Genomic DNA, 13,129 nt, shown 5'->3' with positions numbered 1-13,129 from the left:
ATGACCAACTAAATAACTGTTTTCTAGTGGCTATTAGGATTTTTTTGCAGCCCATGTATAAAAACCATATGAAATTAAATGTGTTTATCCCAGAAATATTACAACTTTTCTCTGAATTCCTAACCAATACAGCTACTAGCCATCTCCATGTGAGTTTTAGCTACAACACGTCTGGGAAGATCAACTTGGGGAACATTATTTTAAAATAGTAGCTAAGTAGGACTAATCCATCTTTTTCTTCCTCCATAATCTACCCCAGTAAAAATATTCTTTCCTTTCCTCAAATTGTAGCCCTCAGTCTCTGCATTACAGAAACATAAGCAGTGGGAAAGTCAAGCCACTAAAAGTTTGCTGCAATACTTATTGTAATATAAATATTTGCTTCAGAAAACATTTGGAATGCTGACTATTGTATTATTTTTCAGCCATAGTCATGGAAAAGATGTTAAATACATATAGATATCAGGGTGTGTAAACAAGGTAAAATCTTGTTCAAATCATTAATTTGGTTTAGAAAATCAGACCAATAGAGATGTTCAGATTAAATCTTCCAAATAGATTTGCTAAAAGACATTAAAATTGGGTAACCAAGTATTCCATCTTCAAGGGCTGAGATTGAACAGGTTCCTCAAGTGAATAGCCACAGAGGATATAGTACTGATTAGAGGTGGAACCTGTAAACAAGTAATCACTATTTTGTTTTTAAACCACTTGTTCCATCATTTATTCCACATATTGAAAACAGTTTATAAAGATTTGGTTAACAGGACATTCCTATATATGCTTAGAGTTTTTCTTAAGTGAAGTCTACTGAATTCACTAGGGCCTTCTCCAGGATACCTTGATACAAGATTACAAATAACTGTAAAGTCGTTATTAAGGCCACAGAATTGTTAAAGAATAGATTTTTCTGTATGTTTTGATTATAGATTGTGTTTTATCAATTTCTTAACAAAAAATTGATCACCAAGAACCCATCTCAGCTACTTTTCAAATGACTTGACTTCTATAGGTAATACCAGACCCATGAAAACTTTGGAAGAAAGGGAAGGTTGGACAAGCTGAAAGAATGACAACTGACTGAGTTAATTACCCTGTAGAAGTCAGAAAAAATAGAGGAACTCCTAACTGCAGGCAGGGGAAAAACATACAGGTTGAATATTGATCAGACTTGGGTTTATGAAGGGTCATGTTACGGGTCGTGTGGAAGATGATTGGCAAAGAAAAAAAAATCCCAGTAGTTGGACTGACTTGATGGAACAATAGGCTTAGAATTAGGGAAATGGGTAGCTTGAAAGGAAGGAAGCAGTAGTCAAGTTACATTTACTCAGCAGGTTTCGTAACTATCGTAACAGGCAAATACCAAGAACTGGCAGGATTCCTAGGATGAATACGCCCCTTTGGGGTGTGTCTCTGTGTGTGCATATATAAGCATCCAAAGTCTGAGTGGCCTAAATTACACTCCTTATTTCATAAGAGTACCACATCTTACCTTTTTGTGTATGAGGAAAACGAAGGAAGGAAACAAAGAAATCAGCAGTGGTGTTATGGGCCATCACCAGCAAGGGCTAGGGAGAAGATTGTTGCTGCTGATGCTCCTGCAAACGATGACATGTAAGTATTAATGGACTTCCTGCACAAATATTTCTCACTAATGACAGATGGGACAGACCCAGAAATATGCAATATCCTAGATTAAATGCCAAAATTCCATCAGGGTTCAATATTTGTAGTGGATCTTCTCTTCTTTCCTCTCTCCTCCCTTCCCTTTCCAGCAAAATGCAGTACTAAACTTCTGATTTTTTTTTACTAAATTTCCAATGGCACTAGTATGGAACATGTTTAAAAACAAGGTACACAATTTCTTTTCTCTGTTTTGGGAAGGTGAGGGAGAAATTTGGCTGGCAGGCTTGGGCAAATGAGGTGAGCAGCATAACAGCTAAATTTGATTTCATTACAGTTACATCTGTACTCAGTGAAAAGGTCATGTGAGACATATGATTACTCCATGGGCATGTTTTAATCATTTTCTTAATTCATCACAGTCAACACTTTAATTAGAATTGACTTCAGGAGCCCCACTCCAAACTTTATAGGGCAATTAGGACGACTCAGAACTTCCTACTGTCACCATCAAGACTAAATAAGGAGGAAACCTAATTTAGGAAATAGCCATCAGGCAGCATCTCCATTATTAGAAGAAGCTCAATGATGTCTTAGAAGAAACTTTGTCTGGGAGGAGCTGATTTTGGGTCATGCAAAGACAGGCCTAGGGCATGAGTGAGGTATCACCGGGTTATGTTGTCTGTTGGGTTAGGTTTGCCAGGTATGTCAATGTTCTAACATCTGCTGTCCAAAAAGAGAGAACTTTAAAAAGAAGGTGTTTCACCCAGTGAGTCAGCCTGGCTCTCAGTTAATGAGTTTGTGACAGTATGCAACATTTGTGGACCTTCTTATTGTTCTGAACTATTTTATCTTCATTGTCATTGACAAAACCATGTTTGAATCCTAAATCCTAAACCCAAACTTCTTCGTAGCTCTGATTTAAGCTTCTGTGTGAAACTATCACTGTGGGATGAAGTATGATTTATATGCTGATGATATCTAATTATACATATCAGCGCCTGGAGAACTAAACAATGCTGTTGATATCCTCTCTTAATGTCTGGAATTTATGAGAGTCTGGATAGGGAACAGCAATCTTCAGTTCAACCCTGGCAAGACTGAATAGCTTGCATTTGGGGGCCTTCTGGGATTTTACCATATTTTTTACTGGATGGATTTGCACTTCCCCAAACAGACTCTATGAGCAATTGGGGGATATTTCTGAGCTCACAACTCTTGTTTAAAGAGCAGGTGGCAGGCATGGCTTGGAGGGCCTTTGCACAACTTCATGTTGGTTACCAGTTGTGCCTGTTCCTGGATAGGCTCTACAGGTAGTCCTTGACTAGCCACTTAGCAACTGTTCAAAGTTATAATGAACTTCTCCAGGGCTACTGTATGTATGACCCGGATTCAAATTTCAAAGGCTAGAGCCCTGCTGCGATCACATGATTGCATTTTGGGCACTTAGCAATCAACCCACATTAATGACCATTTGTGATTTGCAACATTTTTTCCTGGAAACTGGTGTTTATTTCCGGTTTCCAACAAAAAGCCTGCTTGCGGACAATGGATCCGCTTAATGATTGTGGCATTTGCTTAACAAGCAAAAAAGGTTGTAATATCAGACATGGTCATGTGGTGACCCATTGATGACCAGCAAGACTTACAATAGTAATTCTGGGATCAGTTATGGTCCTACGTCAAGGACTACCTGTACTCTCAGTTATTCATTGCCCTGGTCACAGTGCGAGCACATTACATCTCTGTTCCATGGGCTGCATCAGTTTGCTAGTTTGCTTCTGGGTTCAATTCAAGGTACTGAGGTTGACCTTTAAATCACTGTGTGGCCTGGTTATTTGAGGGATTACTCTTCACAGTTACATATACCCACTGCATCAGTTCCAGAATTATGTTATATCATTATATGGTATATTATTATATATTAATATATTATATTGTTTATATAATATTATGTTAAGGGACTTTATTTGAGTGGACCCAGAAGATGAGTCTTTTCTGCCATAGCACTCACACTCTAGACTCTCTTTGCACCCCTGGTAAAATTGGCCTTGACCCATTGACTTTCTGGAAATCCATTAAAACCTGGTTTAGTCAACAGGCTAGGGCAGGGCTTTTCAACCAGTAGTACGGGTACAACCTGTGGTACATTGGCACCTGGCAGGTGGTATGTGACCATCCTAGAAATGTGGTAGTGGGGGAGGGGAATGAGCTGAATTGGTGGCAGCACTGCACAAGCCTGTTCTGTACCAGCCTGCTACCGGCCCTGTAGAAAAGGCAGGGACAACCCCTTTACAAACGGCAAGAGGCTGGAATTAAGCCTGCCAAATTTATTAAGATAAAACAGAGCAAAACAAGACACCAACCATGAAACAGGAGCTATGAAACAGGAACTAATCAAGCTGTTGCCTTCAGCAAACCAGCCCTCCCACACATTCCCCTTTTATACAGTTCAGGGCGTGGCTTCTCTCTGCCTCCTTACTCCTGATTGACTGCCTCCTGTGTCGGGCGTCCTTTAACAGGGCCAGCTGTGGGTCATCTTCATCCACACTGTCAAGCTCACACAGCTGGGTCTCCGTCGTGACCAGGTGGGAGGGGCCTGGCTGAGGGCTTTCATCAGCAAGATCTTTAACCCCCTCAGCAAGCTCTTCAACACCCCTCTCCTCCTCTGAGTTGTCTGACCCAACTGCCGAACCCACAGGCTCACCCTGAATCACAACAAAGCCTGAGCGAGAGATGGCCAGAGCTGCAGGGCTGTCAGGGCTCAGCGGAAGCGCCAGGATCAGTGCCAGGCTCCAGCTGGAACTCAATGCTGATCCTGGCGCTTCTGCTGAGCCCAGAAGAAGCACTGATCAGCTGGAATGTTGCAGCATATCCAGGGTCTTGTGATTTACATTCAGATGCTTGGCAACTGATTCAAATTTATGATGGTCAGTGTCCCAGGGTCATGTGAAGTGACCAAAACCTGCTGCAACCACCCTGAAGATGGGGGGAATAAAAACCAACCCCCACACACACCCAACTCCCGCTGCCAATCCTCAACAGAAATGCTCACAACAATGAAAACCTCGGACAGGAGGAAGAGCGCCGCCGGGCGGGCAGGCAGGTGTCTTGTTCAGCTGTGGCTTGGAGGGCACTTTTTCAGTGTCATTGTAACTTTGAACAGTCACTAAGCGAACTGTTGTAAGTTGAAGACTACATGTACTTCATCAATTTTTTTTTAGGTCATCAAGTTTTTGCCACCTTGCTAGGCAACTGCGGGTACTCGGATGTTGCCATATCCTAAAAGTGGTACAATAGGTGAAAAGGTTGAAAAGCCCTGGGGTAGGGTGTCCCACAGAAATAAGGATTTGTGGAATAGCTATATTGTATCTAAGGCCTTGAATGTATTCTCCCATGGTATTGTTTATATTTATGTTTTAATAAGTTCTTTAAATAGTTTTTAAAACTCTGCTTCTTTGTTTAATTGTACATCACCAAAAATTACACCTGTGAGATAGTCAGCTAAATAGATGTGATAAATAAATGAAATAAATAAAATAAGCAGGTTATACCTATACTGCAGTTTCCAAATTATTTGTATTGCATTAAAATAGCAATCTAAGCTGTAGGTCTCATGATTTTATATATTTCTTTCTTTTTAGATGTTGAAGCAAGCTATGCCACCAGAGGTGAGCATCAGTTATTTCTGCTTGTATATTGACTTGTTAGCATGCTATTAATTAGAAAGATTATCCTACTAAATATGAAAATATAGGGGATGTGAACAAATACTATTTTCACTGTTCTGTGAAGTGTAGCCATCTAGAAACTATATAATAGAAACCGTGGCAGTTCTGTACCTTACTTCAATTAAAGCTGAAAAAACATTGAATATTGCCTTTACTTGTTCTGTATCAGCCTGCTACCGGCCCTGAAGAAAAAGCAGGGACAACCCCTTTACAAACGGCAAGAGGCTGGAATAAAGCCTGCCAAATTTATTAACATAAAACAGAGCAAAACAAGACACCAACCATGAAACAGGAGCTATGAAACAGGAACTATTCAAGCGGTTGCCTTCAGCAAACCAGCCCTCCCGCACATTCCCCTTTTATACAGTTCAGGGCATGGCTTCTCTCTGCCTCCTTCTGAGGTGCCCCATTGCCTTCCTCTGTGATTGACTGCCTCCTGCGTCGGGCGTCCTTGAACAGGGCCAGCTGTGGGTCATCTTCATCCACGCTGTCAGGCTCACACAGCTGGGTCTCTGTCGTGACCAGGTGGGAGCGGCCTGGCTGAGGGCTCTGCAGACCCTCAAGGCCATCATCAGCAAACTCTTCAACACCCCCCCTCCTCCTCCTCTGAGTCATCCGACCCAACTGCCGAACCCACAGGCTGACCCTGAATAACAACATTACTAGCATCAAAGTCATTTATAGAATGTTGTTAGTCACATGGTCCACATGCACCCCAGTAGGTCATCACCAGGGTCAAGAGGTACACAAAATGTTTCCAAAAATGCATTAAAAAAATTGGAGGAACCTAAAGGATTCTTTGAGAAATGTGAAGGAGGCTGGATCCTTAGAAAGGGAACAAGATGGGAAGAGGACACTTGGTTCTTGGATTGGCAATGTGGAATATGAAAACAAGTGGGTGGGTGGACAAATAAAAAACAGATCTGGGATAAAGGTCTTTGGCTAAGCACAGCCAGAGGAGAGGGAAAGTGCAGTACAAAAAGGAAATAAAAACTAAAAGAGAAAAAATGGAGGCATGAAGTAAGGAGAAACAGAGCTTGTAGTCAAGAAGAGGTTGGCCAACTTAAGAGTTTATAGATTCATACCTTTTAGATTTCAGCTCTTTTTGGAATTCCAAGAGTAAGAATCTAAATCCAGGTAACCAGGAAATACCATGTGATCCTACAGGTACAATAAAACTTTCCTTTTTGCTCAGTCTGTGGAAAACAGGGATATCTGGACCGGATTGTAGGGGGTAAAGATTCCCGGGATGGAGAGTGGCCTTGGCAAGTGAGCATCAAGTTGAATGGGGAACATCACTGTGGTGGTTCTCTTGTCACAGATCGATGGATCATCACAGCCTCACATTGTTTTAGTCTGTAAGTATGCACTTTACAACCTGACATCTTTCAGTCCTGTTTCTTGGGAAAACAAAATTCTTGGTAGAGTTTCAAAGCAGCCTTCCAAGGTCTCCCATTACCTTCCAGTCAATGGGGGAATTCACAGACAATCTTCTAAACCCAACTCCTTATTTAATAATGGCTGTCAGCCATATATGGTAGAGTAGACGTGGTGGCTCAGTGGGTTAGGACGCTGAGCTTGTCAATCAGAAGATCGGCAGTTTGGCGGGTTGAATCCCAAGTGCCACGTAGCAGAGTGAGCGCCTGTTACTCGTCCCAGCTTCTGCCAACCTAGCAATTCAAAAGCACGTAAAAATGCAAGTCGAAAAATAGGGACCACTACGGTGGGAAGGTAACAGTGTTCCATGCGCCTTTGGCGTCTAGTCATGCTGGCCACATGACCATGGAGACGTCCTCAGACAAACGCTGGCTCTTCGGCTTTGAAACGGAGATGAGCACTGGCCCCTAGAGTTGGAAACGACTAGCATGCATGTGTGGGGGAACCTTTACCTTTACCTTTAGACTAAGAAAAGACACCATGTAGATCTAAAGCTAATTTTATTAGAACAGCTATTCTGATTGTTCTCCCCTTCCTCCCCCTTTTATCTTCAGGTAAATTATGGGGGCTATATGAGCCATTTTCATAAAGCACTTTTTTGCCTGGGCTCAAGCCTTGTTTATCTGATCACTTGCATTGGTAATAGAACTTTTCTCTGTCCTTCAAGACCATCCTTTATATTCACTACAATCACATCTATTAAGGAAAACAAGATTGTATATCTTCCTATACTTTGCATGGAGGGGGCTTTAAGTCAGTCTTCACACTTAGTGACTGCCAAGTTCTTGCACTTTTCATATATTATTAGAGCAATAATATTAACTATAAAGATAAAAATGCCCTCGAACTGAACTTGACTCCTGCAGGTTTGCCATTGTTGTCTTCTGATTTTTTTTAACTTCTCAGCATAACCTGAGATTTCATCTTTCATCCAAGAATCATCAACCAAGCCTCATCCTGCTTAGCTTCAAAGCCCAGAAAAATTTAACCACATGGTGAACTTGCAAAATTAAATGAATTGATTTCAACCTGCATTTGAATCAGTTTGAGATGAAACTGAAAATTTGATCATGACTAATGTAAATTTCATAGCTGAAGAAACAATAAAGTTTTTTACTTCTTAGTTTTGCAATCTTTTGATTATCTTTCAAAGTTTTTTTCCATTTTCCCCATTGATTTAATTTTAATTTTTTTTTCTATAAAACTAGGACTTTTAAAAAAATTAAGAAAAAATATATTAATTATAAAACACAAATCCAGTTGATCAATAGTAGAAACTTCCTTTAGGATATTTGAAAGGATATTAAATGTATATTTCAGACAAGAACAGTATTTTTGTTTTGATGGTAGCATCTATTTTTTTAACATATAAATTTAATTTTATCTAAATATAATTGTAAGTATATGTTCATGTGGAGAGGGAGAGAGGGAGAGAGAGGCAGAGAGGGAGAGAGAGAGAGAGAGAGAGAGAGAATGATGTACATTAAAGAGAAAGAAGGATTTATTTTGGACTTTGGTTCAGTGATACAGCTCATCTTGTTTTGGCACCAAAATTAATTCCATTTGTCATACACAGACTTTGTCTCTCTCTCATATTTTTGTGCCTCAGGATCAACAATCCTTCTAATTTTACTGTACTAGTTGGAGCACTGAAGCTTTCAGACCCAGGTCCTCATTCAATCATAGCCTCTGTGAAGCGCATTATTCTCAATCCCACCTATGAAGGAGATTCAAGGGTTGGAGACATTGCCCTCATCCAGCTGGAGCAGCGACTGCCTCTGGCCCAACATATCAGCCCCATCTGTGTCCCCAATGCCAACATCAACTTCCCCCCAGGACAGAAGTGTTGGGTCACTGGCTGGGGGAATATTCGAAGCAAAGGTAGGTGTAGAAAGTGAAGTGAACCTATGGAACTTCTACTATATATAATATTCAGATTTGGTCTGTTTGGGCAATTTTTTGATATTTGATATAATTTCATCACTTGTACTCTCCCCAGTCTCTATGGTTCAGAAGTGGTTAAGTCTAACACATTTGGAGGACATCAAAAGAGACTTTTTTATTATGACTAACTATAGCTCAGTGGCCTGCAGCCTTTTGGGCACCAGGGACTGGTTCCATGGAGAGAGGTTTTTCTGCAGACTGGAAGGGGCATATTTTCATGTGCTGCCTACATCCCACAGATGGGGCTTTGCTTGTTTGCACAGCCTGGTTTCTGGTATGCTGTGGATGGGCACTGGGTCACAGACTAGGAATTGAGGCCCTCTGTTTTAGATCTTATTGTGTTCCTTTAAATTAAATCTCCCAATTTACTCTCCTTGCAGAAGGACGACAGAACTCTGATATACTACAAAAGCTAGAAGTTCCCATAATCAGCATAAAAAAATGCAACACTCTCTACCGCCAGGACTCTAAACAGCCCAGGGCCACAAGAGAAATTAAAGAAGATATGATATGTGCTGGCTTTGCAGCTGGACAACGGGATGCTTGCCAGGTAAGATTTTGTTGGGTTTTACTCAATAAATTAATTAGAATATACATGTGTAGTTCATGAGGTTTGGGCATCTTCTTTATTTGCTATTCAGATTTAATTGCAAAACTCTGTATAATAGCCAAGAGTTAGCATTATCTTTGCTGCCTTCAGGTAATTATCTTGATTTTTGAAGCCCAAATATGGTATCTTTACTCCTAGTTAACTGAAAGGCATGTACACATACACAAATATAAGAAGAACATTTTCTTCTCATTCTTTTGTTTCTTTTTAGTAGGATAGTGAAGATGAAAACTGGATTCAGTCTTGGTCCATATCCATGTCTATATTTCATGCTAATGATCCTTGATGGTCTATATTTCATGCTAATGAAAAGGCATGGACCAGCATGGACTGGTATGAACTAGTTTGGGCATATAATAGAAATATACAACCAGCAATCACAGATAGCACCTCAAGTTTCTCCAAGTGCCATGACCTAATAGTTGGGTCACCCTTGGTTTTAATGTACCAAAGGTGCTTTTTTCAAAGGCAACTGGAGTTTGTTTTTCCTTGAATGTCTTCCTTGAAGACATTTCACTTCTTCAGTTCTGACTGAATAGTGGAGGATAGAAGGATTTATATTCCTTGCAGTCATCTGGTCGTTAGCACTCTTTCTGAGAGTCATTGAGGCCACTTGGAGGTTTATTCGTGCTGAAAAGACTGTGTTGTTGTACTATTCAAATGACCCCGAGGGCACAGATAAACTTCCAAGATTCTCAGAAAGAGTGCTAATGACCAGATGATTGCAAGAAATATTAATCCTTTCATCCTCAACCATTTAGTCAGAACTGAAGAAGCTTCTTGGATGAAAATTGAAACATCTTCAAGGAAAAACAAAGTGCAGTTGCCTTTTGAAAAAGCACCTTTGGGACAACCATGACCTGGATGATTGAGAATCTCCACTGAACCTTGATTGAGATGTTTCTGTAGCATGCTTTTGAAGTTGGCATCATGCTTTTTCAGCAGCTACTAGAGCCATTAAAATGGATTTTCTGATTTATTGCCTTTTGGGAAATAGAAATAGGGGCAAATTTGAACTCTTATAGATTAATTGATCTATGGAGTTCTTCAACTTCAGGTAACCCTATCTCACAGTGCACCTTTCAAAATAATAGAAAACATTTATCTCTGCTGTTATTCAGTAACATATCCATCTACATTCTTCATCCTTTGTAACACATGCAGAATTAATAATAAGCATTTGCTTCCATCATTGTCCTTATTTATCCTTAAGATCTGCTCATTCTGCACAGGGTGATTCAGGTGGCCCACTGGCCTGCCGGATGGAAGATTTTTGGTTTATTGCAGGAGTAGTGAGCTGGGGAGATGGATGTGCCCAGAAGAATCGTCCTGGAGTTTATGCAAGAGTGTCGTACTACCACCAATGGATCCACAGTCAAATACCAGAGCTCATAGACACGAATAGTAAAGACCATTGGTCAAGGGTGAATTACAATAGTACCAGCAACAGTGCCTCTACTGGAAGTTTCAATTTCATCACCCTCTCTGCTGCCACTATTGTTTTGCTTCTATTATCTCAGCAGACTCTTTAAAAAAGGGAAGCAGTTATTTCTCCTGGGAAAATGGTTGTGTTGATCTTTTCTACGCTGCTTTGGAAGAAAACAGAACTTATCAGAAATGTCAATGGGGAAACAAAGGATTTCAGTATTTTTCCTTCCTTGCTGTGATGAAGAATTCACTCCAGCATACCATCTTTGGTGCTGATACTCATGAAATTGATGGATATCCAAAAGCTGAGAGTATCTCCATTCCATCCTCACTATCACCACCTTCATTTTTCAGGGATTTAATTCTCCATTCCAGAAATACTAGTTGAACTAGAGGATTGAAATAGAGGAACCCACCACTGGGAACTTTTCCAATTCCTGGAACAGATTCAGTAATAGACATGGCAGCCTGCCTATTAGCCTCTGGTTATATTACGGCTCATTTGTTTGGTTTATATGCATCCAAGAACTACATTTCAAGCTTAGGCAACTTAATAAATGGTTTTGTTATCATCATTATTGTAATTGCCATAAAGTAACCCCCTACTTTGTGGGTGCTTCAGGGTTGGGTTCCCTCTCCCCTTCTAGTTAACATTTACATGAGGCCACTGGGTGAGGTGGTCCATTGGCATAAGGGAGAGATATCATCATTATATACATGGCACCCAGCTTTATATCTCTACCTCAAGCTCTTTGAGTGTTGCATGGACATCCTATCTCAGTGTCTGGAAGTTTTGGGGAAATAGATGAGGGTTGCCGTAGCCCAGGCAGATCTGCAACATAGTGCTCCTCCTAGACTCATGGCTCCTGTTCAAAGAGCAGGTGGTAGCCATGGTTAGAAGAGCTTTTGCACACCTTCAGGTTGTGCACCAGTTGCACCCATTCGAGGCCCTGCTCACAATTGCTCATGTCTTTGTAACCTTTTGTTCAGACTACTGCAATGCACTCTACATGGGCTTGTCCCAAAGAGCATTCAGAAACTTGAGCTGATGCAGAATATGTTTGTGCAAGTACTAAATGGTACCAAGTATAAGGCGTACATAACATCACTACTGTGTGAGCTGTGTTGGTTACCAGTATTTTTTCTGGGTGCAATTGAAGGTGCTAGTTGTCACCTTTAAAGGCTTATATGGCTTTAAAGAACCAGGTTATCTGAGGGCCCGCCTTTTTCCAAGGGTCTCTACCCATCCAATTCGATCTAGTAGACTGGGCATGCTGTATATCCTGTCAGCCAGAAAATGTCAGCTGGCAGGGATTAGAAGATGGGCCTTTTCTGCAGTAGCATCTGCCCTTGGAAGTTAGAATGACCCCAACCCTTTTAATCTTTTGTAAGGCTTCCTGGGCTCCAAGATCACTGCAGATGGGGACTGTAGCCAAGAAATTAAAAAACGCTTGCTCCTCGGGAGGAAAGCCATGGCAAATCTAGACAGCACACTAAAAAGCAGAGACATCACCCTGTCAACAAAAGTGAGTATAGTCAAGGCTATGGTCTTCCCAGTTGCAATGTATGGCAGTGAAAGTTGACCATAAGAAAGGCTGAGCGCCAAAGAATTGAGGCCTTTGAACTATGGTGCTGGAGAAGACTCCTGCAAGTCCCTTGGACTGCAAGGCGATCAAACCGGTCAGTCCTAGAGGAGATCAACCCTGACTGCTCTTTAGAAGGCCAGATCCTGAAGCTAAAACTCAAATACTTTGGCCACCTAATGAGAAGGAAGGACTCACTGGAGAAGAGCCTAATGCTGGGAAAGATCGAGGGCAATAGAAGAAGGGGACGACAGAGAATGAGGTGGCTGGATGGAGTCACTGAAGCAGTAGGCATGAGCTTAAATGGACTCCAGAAGATGGTAGAGGACAGGAAGGCCTGGAGGAATGTTGTCCATAGGGTCGTGATGGGTCGGACACGACTTCGCAGCTAACAACAAAGGCTTTAAAAACCTGGTTGTATTCCCAGGCCTGGGGCACTGAATGTGTTAAGGACCCTGTTTCTTGGCTTAATTGTTAACTGGCCAAGTATCTTAGCTGCTGCACATATTTATTTTGGGTGTTTTTTATTGTTTTTATTCTTTTAGAATGTTTTTATTGTTTCAATTGTACTAATTTGTTTTAATTGTAAACCACCCAGAGTCATTGACTGAGATGGGCAACTAAATAAATTGAATAAATAAATAAGTATTGCTAGGCAGACTGATCAGTGGGGTATCACAGTTGAAAACAGATGACAAAATGCATCCGTATATATTACAACTCAAGAGGATCTGATAGTTGAAGAAAGAAAAGTAATCATCTCTTCCTCCATT

General features: G+C 41.0%; 1 protein-coding gene across 1 annotated transcript; it reads left to right on the top strand.

Moving 5' to 3' along the window:
- Positions 1-1,502: 1,502 nt before the first annotated feature.
- Positions 1,503-10,877, top strand: LOC310650007 (serine protease 27-like; the record flags this gene model as incomplete). The annotated part of the gene is made up of 6 exons (XM_083378842.1): positions 1,503-1,614; positions 5,268-5,294; positions 6,550-6,712; positions 8,401-8,672; positions 9,116-9,285; positions 10,578-10,877. 6 exons carry the CDS (start codon positions 1,503-1,505, stop codon positions 10,875-10,877), a joined length of 1,044 nt encoding a protein of 347 aa, XP_083234968.1.
- Positions 10,878-13,129: the final 2,252 nt, after the last annotated feature.

Source organism: Vipera ursinii (assembly GCF_947247035.1).
Source record: "Vipera ursinii genome assembly, chromosome: Z".
In the NCBI taxonomy this organism is placed as follows: domain Eukaryota; kingdom Metazoa; phylum Chordata; class Lepidosauria; order Squamata; family Viperidae; genus Vipera; species Vipera ursinii.
This window is presented reverse-complemented; position numbering and strand designations above follow the sequence as displayed.